The sequence below is a fragment of the Triticum aestivum genome, chromosome 1D, assembly GCF_018294505.1.
Source record: "Triticum aestivum cultivar Chinese Spring chromosome 1D, IWGSC CS RefSeq v2.1, whole genome shotgun sequence".
Lineage (NCBI taxonomy): Eukaryota > Viridiplantae > Streptophyta > Magnoliopsida > Poales > Poaceae > Triticum > Triticum aestivum.
In genome coordinates, this window is record NC_057796.1 from 19,378,881 (window position 1) to 19,389,004 (window position 10,124).

Below are 10,124 nucleotides of genomic sequence, written 5' to 3' on the forward strand. Positions count from 1 at the left end.
CGCCACACATCATAATTATCCAACATCAGTCATATTGAACCAACATCAATCATATGTTATCAAACATCAATGATTAATTCTGAAAAAGTTATAATATGAACAAGGGTTCATCTTCAAAATTGATAGAATCTACAAAACTAGTTACTACAATATGAATAGGGTTATACTTCAACACATCCATCATATTATATCATTATAAATAAACTTAGAATCAACAAAAATTAAAAAGATGAACTAGGGTTTATCTTGTGCCAAAAATGCATCAAAACCATAGCCTTTTGACTAAAACTACTTGAAGGGATCAAAAGAGCTTACTTCTCTCGTTGGGGGGCACATCTCGATCCGCAAGAATGGTGGAGAAACGGAAGGGGTCGAAGGGGGAGAAGACGAGATGAGAGAGCACTACTAGGGAAAAGCCTAGCAGTAGCGCGGGTTGGAGGCGTAGAAGTGGCGTGGGGGTGCATGTTACTGATACGGCGCTACAGCTAATGTTCAGCATTAGCGCAGGTTGAGCACGCTACTACTATCTTGCATAGCAATAGCGCCTTTTGGGCACCGAGTGCTACTAATACACCTTCCTAGTAATAGCATGTTTGTTCCACTGGGTGCTACTACTACAGCTCCCTAGCAGTACCGCTTGGTGGGCTACCCGCGTTACTGGTAAATTTTGCTAAAAAAACATTCTACTGCATATTGCCGTTGTATTTGTACTGGTTTTATATACTAGTCTCAACATATGATTTTATGATCATGATGAGTTATTATTTCAGTGGGTGAAAGAGACATGGATTAGATTCAAGTGGAGGCAACATGGTGCATATCCAAAGTACTACTAATCCAAACTTGATCACGTTAGTTTGGATTAGTATGATCAAGTTTGGATTAGTAGTACTTTCGATCTGCACCATGTGTTGCGTCCACTTGAATCTAATCCATGTTTATTTCACCCACTGATATATATAATATTTGGTCATGCTCATAATGATATAACAACTAAGCATCATCATCATTAATAATAACTCATCACCGTTATCATAATAACAAGTCATACTCATCATCATCATAGTTATCTAACAACTTCTACTCGTTATCATAATAACAAGTCATACTCATCATCGTCATAGTCATCTAACAACTTCTACTCATTATTATAATAACAAGTCATACTCATCATCATCATAGTCATCTAACCAACCCTACTTAATTGTTCTTAGCACATGATCATGAGTATTAGCTAGGACCTACTACCCTCTCTAAGGTAAAATAGCATAAAACAAGATAGGCCCTGGCTCTCCATTATGGAGAATGGATATTATCTTGTCTCCAATTCTTGCGCTTCGCACAATGTTGCTTCCAAGTAGCTCCCTATGATTCTTCATACAATAATTCCATTCTCTGATTGTCATGTGTCTTCATCGGTTTGAGAAATCTTGTATGAACAGCGGTGAAGCCAAGGCGGACTTGGCCGTAAGCTAATAACATCAAGGCAACCTTTGAGAAACATCATATCAAGCACACAATCCTTCGGGATTTTTTGTTGAAAAACATAATAATAACGTCGTAGTTAACAATGTAGTTTATCTTTAGAAGGATGTATGCAAAAGATGCATGGATGTCGTAATAGTAAAAAATCTCACCATGCCATCTCCATGGATGTTACCATAGTTTAACACGTGCTCTAGTGGCCTATATTGATCATAATGTGCAGGAGTTTCATAGTTGATATTGTAATTCTCAACATCAATAATAAATGAAGATAATCTTTCTCCTCATAAGTTAATTTAGAGCCATCAGTGTAGTAGGTTATGTCTGCTATCTTCCGTACAATTTTTGAAGATTGGAAAAAAGATGTCAACTATTTTGAAATAAACAATATACAGTACTTAATAAATATGTTTGAGAAACTCGCATAGAGGTAGAAGTGGAGGCGTATCAACATCGACCCAAATGTCGATAATATCTTTGTTCATACTATCTTCGTCGATATTATCTTCGCTAGTGTCATCTTCAGGATCACCAAGATCGAAGGTGAAATGCATACCCTACTGAAAACCATATTCCTTCCATAGTGCTTCCCAATTCGAGCAACCGAAATGAGAGTAGGTCGCCGCATTGTATAGCTTTACGGGAAAAGCATAACCATGATGTCTCCTGAGGTTAACTCTCTTTGTCTCCATATTCTCGTATCTTCGAAATACAGCTTCTCCAAGAGATAGCATCTTGCATGACAGGGGATGCACTAGTCGAATTGTAAAAGACGAAAATTACACGTTGAAGAAGCAGAGGTCATGCTTAATTACGAAAAAATACTTGTCATCATTGCGTACCGTTTCAAAATCGAAGGTCTTGTCGAGCTTAATACTGAAGCGCCGACCGTCTACCGGGTGAGGCCTGTCACATAGACCCCAGTCGTCGCCGCAGTAGTCGCACTCCGGAATCCTATCGTCATCGTTAGACATTTCCTATGTTCATAATTCAAAGATTAAACTTCTAAAATTCAATATATATACTACAAAAACTAAATTAGACCATTATTATTCATCACGGGTTGACTATCAGTTCGTCGAGTCTTTTCTTGAAAACTCTCAGCTCATGTGGGGTATATGGTGGACACTCCCTCACGGTTATTTCAACTGTCGGTGATGGTAGCTCCTCCCATCGTTCCCGAGTGCATTACACCAAAATGTCTAGCACACGGGAATGAAGGAGAAGCGACCCCCACGACAACACTCAGGATTCTTCCTCTCTGACATTTGCGACCGTCGGTGATGGTCGTTCTTCTCTTCCTTCCCGTGCATTACCAAAAGGTCTATCACGAGAAAGAAGAGGAAGAACGACCCCCACGGCAACAGTCGGGATTCTTCTTCTCTCATATATGGTGGACACTCCCTCACTGTTTTTTGACTGTCATACATGGAGCCCCAACAGACTTAAAGTCAACCCAAAATGGCGTTTAATGCTCTTTACGGCAAATCCAACGCACTCGATATTTCCTACATTCTAGCATAAGCCATGCTAAAATTCATGGAAAAATCCAGCATGGCCTTTGCTAAAAAAGGACATATCAAGCGCCTGAAATTTGTCGGAACTAAAATTAATCAACACTCCGCCAAAACATAGGCCACTTGGAGGTGTTCCCTGCAAACATAGGCCACTTGGGCAAGCACATATCCTATTTGAGCAACACTAGATATACATGTTTATATCTACATCATATTTGAGCAACACTAGCTAGTACACAACACTAGATATACATGTTTACTCACTATAGACGATAGTTGTCGAGGGTGCGGGTGTCGTTGGTGATCTTCTGAGCGTCGTCGACCGGCTCGTCGGTGTTCTATGTACCCTGCGCCACATGAGCATTCACACATGAGCATCCAAACTTGATGCTCATTGCATTTCAGTGGTTGAAATATTAACAAAAACATTTCAGTATATCTTATATATAATCCTAACATAACTAAATTTGGCAATATAGGTCTCTCTCTCTCTCTCTAAACTAGTTCTTTTAACCACTTACTAAATAAGCTAGTTCTATTAAACACTTACTAAAAACAATGCATTGTAAGTGTTCTACTCTATTGAACACTTACTAAAATTTCTATTACCCTAGAGCTACCCTAAATTTTGTTACTACAAACTTCTATTACTAAATTTAACATTCCACAGGATATGGCTGTGAACTTTATTAGTTCACTAGCACAAATGCCCGTGCATTGCAACGGGAGACATGGTTACACTTCTCATGCCTTCACTTATTTTCCTCTTTTCTCGTCTCAGTCCGCCACATGCCCATGTGTTGCAACAGGATAATTCCTTGCACTCGTATGGTTTTACTATTATTTTTTTATACAAAATGGCCAATTTGGTTGATGAAATCACGATAGGTCATCGACACTCTTTCTTATGCTCAAGAGCACTCCATATATTTTCTTTTTAACTATTTGAGCTTCCCTTGGTACGTCTTCCTTTTAATTATGCACCATGATGCAAGGCAGCCCACAATCTGAGTCTAATACGATTTATGCCATTGGATTATGCAATGTCTTCTTTAATTATGCACTTAGAAGTTGGTGCAAACATTCTCATTGCTTGGAGTTAATGGCCTAGATTCTGAAAACTAAGGTGGTGTTTGGTTCTCTAGTCCTAGGACTTTTTCTAGTCCCAACTAAAAAGTCCCTAGTCCCTAAAAAGTCCCTCCCTGTTTGTTTCCAGAGACTAAAAAGTCCCTAATCCCTTCCTAGAGGTTATTAAATGACCATGTTGCCCCTAGTATATAGAAAAATAACAATCAAATAACACCATGGGGTGGCGGGCCAATGGGTGCATGGAGGGGCATTATTGGAAAAGTCCCAAAAAGACTCTCCTTGAGAGTCTTCTTCATTTAGTCCCAAATGCCTAGTTTAGTCCCTAAAAAGTCCCTCCCGTTTGGTAAAAAAGTCTCTAAGAGGGACTTTTTCTAGTCCCTACACAAAAAAGTCCCTGGAAACAAACACCCCCTAATTAATCTTCTTTCTCCTTGCATGGCAGCCCCATAATACCAGGAGTTTGTTTCCTTTCAACAACTAATTAATCTCCTTTCTCTTTGCATCGCAGCCCCATAATATGAGGAGGTAATTTCCTTCCATATTCCAGCGACTGATAATTGCGCGATTGATGCAACTTCCTCTGTTTCACCGCCGGTTTGTTGATTTCTCCTCAAAGTTTATAATCCTCCTGTTGAGGGTATTAATCTGCATGCATCAGTCGTGGGACACATACGTACCCGGAGCCACATCCAGATCCAGGTGTAGGTATAGCCACGGCAAAACTTCTGCACCGGCCGTATGGCATGTCCAGTTCCCTCTGAGCCTTCACCGTCATCTCATGCAGGTATGCCGCATCTCCTCCTCCTCCTCCTCCTGCTCCCTGCTCAAGCTCACCCCTCTTCATGCAGCTTAGCAGCCTCACTAATGGGCTGCTCTTCCGGAACGACATCGGAAGTCAAAAATATTAGTAGACGTTAGTATTTCATGCACGGTGTTCGCAGTTGCCTCCATGGCTGGCTCCGGTTAAGCAGCAGGAGGTGCTGGTGCCGGCTGCACTGCTTCTGCTGCAGCATAAGTATTAAAGAGAATGGTTACAGTTGCATGATCACTCCGTATGAGATACTCTGCTGTGTATCTTCTCCGAAAGAAGGGAAAATAGAAGGCATCGTTGGTGGATATGCAAAAACTGATTATATATGCTTCGAAATATGTTGAAAGATGTGTTAACCATTTACAGCGGTGGAGTTTATGATCATGTTCAGCATTGCAGTTTCCACTTGCCATGTGTCGTTTCGAAGTGCCGGAGCTGGGTTGAGGTTGGATTTGTCCGGCGCTCCTTGGACAGCTTCATAGGTGTCCTCCAGGTCCACCCGTTTCCGTCCTTAGTGTCCCCACAATGTTTGTAAGAAAGTTGAGCACAAACTCACCTGTGCGCCTAGGGAAACTAAACCATATAAAATGCAGCGAACTTAGGGTTTGTACATGGATTTCATGGAGAATGTATACTTGTGTTGTGTTTGGACACTTACTCAATGTATATCCGTTCGGCTCTAGGGAATTGTCCATCGACAGCAAAGTCATTGCGATGAAGGCATGCTCAAAGTTTCCTCGCGCCGACACATTGCGATTACAGATAGCATCCTCAAAATTTGTGTGTGGGTCGCACTATGAAGAAAGAAGTGAACAAGCGGAATCTCTGAAGAATTTATAGGCGGAAAATATTTTGTCAATGAATATTGCAACATGTAACCTTTGCAAGATGGTATTTAGGTAGTGCTTATATGTTAGAAAGATCATGGTTTTCAATTTTAGTTTTAGAAAAATTTCAACATCAATTGACATCACCGAAATATTCAGTTGAATTCATTTAAATATTTGAAATTTATGATAACTATTTGAATTCCTGTGTACTAGTTAAGTCACCTAAATATTTTGGGCAACACGTAAATATTTCAGCGTCTACTGAAATTACTGAAATTCGGTGGATTTTATTGAAATCCCATTGATGAAAACCATGAGTATGATCGGTCAGAATGCATGCATGTGCTTACCACATTGGAACCGGATCTGCCGAACAACATGACATTGGCTACATTGTAGTCTCCCAGGTACGAGCGCCACGAAACCTTCTTCATCCTCCATTAAGCCCACGCTTGGGACACCATTGTTGCTGCTGCCACTCATGAGGGGCGCCTCGGCAATATTAAATTGGTCATTTTGCATCAAGTACTCGCGCACCATCGAGGAGCAGCCGGAGGAGCGAGGGCCAAGAATGTATTCCTGGCATGCCGGCATCGGCATTTGACTTGAGCCGCAAGTGGACGCCTCGTCTGGCACTTGAGCGTGGAAGCGTCGAGCCGACGACTCGCCCGTCAACTATTGGTGGTGCTGGACGGGCAGCGCCGGAGCCTGGACGTGCTGCACATGGTCGGCAGGCGCCGCATGTATGTCGTGAGCCATGGGCGATGGCATCTGCATTAGATCTGGGAAGTGTGAGTCGTCCAACACTACATCACCGAAGCTATAATCTGACGACTGATGCTGCATTTGCATTTGGTGGACGAGCGCTTGAAGGTGCCGCTCCTAGTCGGACGGCGCTGCGGGTGACCATACGTGTTCTCTCTCCTCTGCTAGAATTCATAGCTGATGAATCCATTTATTTTCCCGTTGTTTAAGGCCTTTATTATCTACTATTCAATTACTATTCATCTTGATATTATGTGGTTTCATAATACAGTATTTTGTTGTGCGCTTGTTTTTCTTGCGAAATGTATACGTTATTACATTTCTTTCTGAGATCGATAGCCTAAATCATTTGTAACACGGGATAAATATAATAATGTATGATGTGCCAAGAATAAAATATAATCTTACTTATTAACAACACATGATCACAATATTTTGAAAGATAAAACAGGTAGCAATCTTAGACATAAATTACAGTACGTAGTACAACCAAAATACATATATTAGTTCGAAGCGCCACCAGCCTTCTTGGTACCGGAAGTACCAGCTTCCCTGTCATTTTTGCCCCAGCTCTCCCTCTGCTTCTTCATACCCCTGACGATTTCAGCAAGGAGCCGTTCTTTCTCAACAACTGCTTCATCGACCTCCGTCTTGATTGTCAACAGTCCATTTAGTGTAACATTCAATGATTTCTCCTCAAAGTTTATGATCCTCCTGTTGAGGGTACTAATCTGCAGGAAACACCAAATGACACCTGAAGTATGTACCAAACATTTTTACATACGATATAGGATGTTCCATATATACTTCAAATAACATAGGAATATGAAGACCTATTCATGCATGGATGCATCAGTTGTGGGACACGTACGTACCCGGCGCCACATCCAGGTGTAGGTATTGCCACGGCAAAACTTCTGTACCGGGCCGTATGGCATGTCCAGTTCCCTCCGAGCCTTCACCATCATCTCGTGCAGGTACTGCCGCATCTCCTCCTCCTCCTCCTGCTCCTCGCTCAACCTCGCCGCCGCCTCTTGTTGCAGCTTAGCAGCCTCACTAATGGGCTGCTCTTCCGGAACGACACCGGAAGAGTCGAAAATATTAGTAGGCGTTAGTATTTCATGCGCGGTGTTTGCAGTTGCCTCAATGGCCAGCTCCGGTTCAGCAGCAGGAGGCGGTGGTGCCGGCTGCGCTGCTTCTGCTGCAGCATATGTAAGAAAGAGAATGGTTACAGTTGCGTGATCACTCCCTACAGAGATACTCTGTTGTGTATCTTTTCCGAAAGAAGAAAAAAAGGCATCGTTGGTTGATTAACAAACTGATTATGTATGCTTTGAAATATGTAGAAAGATGTACTAACCATTTACAGCAGTGGAGTTTATGATCATGTTCAGCATTGTAGTTTCCACTTGCTGCACTGTGTCGTTTCGAAGTGCCGGACCTGGGATGATATTGGATCTGGCCGGCGCTCTCTGGACAGTTTCAGAGGTGTCCTCTAGGGTGCCCCCCTTTTCCCTCCTTAGTGCATCCACAATGTTTGCAAGAAAGTTGAGCACAAACTCACCTGTGTGCCTACGGAAACTAAACCATATAAAATGCAACAAAATTAGGGTTTGTGGATGGATATCACGGAGAATGTATATACTTGTGTTGTGTTTGAGACACTTACTCAATGTACATCCGTTCGGCTCTAGGGACTTGTCCGCCGACAGTAAAGTGATGGCGATCAAGGATAGCATGCTCAAAGGTTCCTCGCGTGGACACATTGTGATTACGGATAGCATCCTCGAAGCTTGTGTGCGTCGCACTGTGGAGAAAGATGTGAACAAGTGGAATCTCTGCAAAATTTACACATGGAAAATCATCTGTCAAGGAATATTGCCACAAGTAATCTTTGCAACAACATGGTAAGTAGTGCATATATGTTAGTAAGATGGGGCAGAGGGTGCATGCGTGTGCTTAGTGCTTACCACATTGGAACCTGATCTGCCGAACAAGATGGCATTGGCTACATTGTAGTCGCCCAGGCACAAGCGGCACGAAACCTTCTTCATCCTCCATTAAGCCCGCGCTTGGGACACCGTTGCTGCCGCTGTCGCTCATGAGGGGCGCCTCGGCAATATCAACTTGGTCATTTTGCATCAAGTACTCGTGCACCATGGAGGAGCAGCCGGAGGAACGAGGGCTAAGGATGTCTTGCTGGCATGCCGGCATCGGCGTCCGACTGGAGCCGCAAGTGGACGCCGGGTCTGGCACATGAGCGTGGAAGCGTCGAGCCGACGACTCACCTAGCATTTGGTTGTGGAAGCCTTGAGGTGACGACTCGGCCGGCATCTGTTGGTGGTGGTGTTGGACGGCCGGCGCCAGAGCCTGGACTTGCTGCACATGGTCGGCAGGCGCCGCTTGTATATCGTGAGCCATGGGCGAAGGCATCTGCATCAGATCTTGGAGCAGCGAGTCGTCCAACACTATATCACCGAAGCTATAATCTGACGACTGATGCTGCATTTGGTGGACGGGCGCTTGAAGATGCTGCTCCTGACCGGAGGGCGCCGCGGGCGCCTGAGACTGGAGGGGCATCGGCACCAGCGCCGTCACCTGATGGTCCTGCATGTGGATCGACGCCTCCCCTGGCATTGGACCGTGAAAGTGGTGCCCCGACGACTCGCCTAGCGTCTGCTGGTGTTGGACGGCCGTCGCCGGAGCCGGAAGGTGCTGCACATGGTCGGAGGGCGCCACCTCCAGGTGAACGTCAGCGGTGGGCGTCAGCATCTGCATTAGATCGTGTAACAGCGACTCGTCTAGCATTATATCCGACGGCCCACCCATCATTTGGTGGTCATGAGGGACATCCCGTGGCACATGCTGGTATTGGTCGTGCTCGTGCATCGGCGCCGGCACCTGATGGTTCTGCATGTGAGCGGAAGGCGCGTCCTGAACCTGCATAATTGGATGAACTTGAGGGATGGGCTCCGGCATCAGAATTTCATCCTTGAAGCCGTAAAAATACGGCTCGTAGGGCAGTTGCTGGTGTTGGATCGGCGGTGGCGCCGGTGCCTGGAGGTACTGCGCGTCAACGTCACCGGACGGCGGTGCCTGGTGGATGAGAGTCGCCGCATCCTGTTGGTGTTGGGCGGCCACGGCCCTGGTTTGCCTGGCTCCCAGCAGATCCTCCATGGACGGCTCTTCCATGGCGTCGAAGTTGATGAAGCAGTCGACGTAGCTCTCGTCGTAGTGCTCGTCGGCCATTGTGACTCGCTCGAGCGGCGGACGTGGACGCTGGCGAATGTGCCGGTGAAGTGGGAAACAATGGCGGCGGAAACTGACTGTGTGAAGCGCACTCGCGGCTCTACACGGTGGTTCAAGTATGGCGCCAAGGGACGCGAGAGTTCGAAGGGATGCGGCGGTTGCCGCGCGCGGGAGCGCACTTGAGGAAGGAAACACAACTGGCGGCGGTTAGAGTTCGCGCGTTCTCGTTTTGATTCTGGCGGTTGGAGCACGTGCAATGGCTAACTGGATCTTAATCGTCGTACACCGCCCGCGTACACGGTGGACGTCGTACTGCATGCAGTGCGTGTCGAGTTAGCCTAAATCCAACAGCCACCTACCATCTTTTTTTTTACACTT

At 44.9% G+C, this 10,124-nt stretch overlaps 1 protein-coding gene across 1 annotated transcript; it reads right to left on the reverse strand.

Annotated features, from left to right (window-relative positions):
- Positions 1-7,000: 7,000 nt before the first annotated feature.
- Positions 7,001-9,005, reverse strand: LOC123157153 (uncharacterized). The gene is made up of 5 exons (XM_044575403.1): positions 8,468-9,005; positions 8,167-8,335; positions 7,858-8,078; positions 7,373-7,698; positions 7,001-7,228 (listed from the first exon to the last, which is right to left on the reverse strand). Exons 1-5 carry the CDS (start codon positions 9,003-9,005, stop codon positions 7,001-7,003), a joined length of 1,482 nt encoding a protein of 493 aa, XP_044431338.1.
- Positions 9,006-10,124: the final 1,119 nt, after the last annotated feature.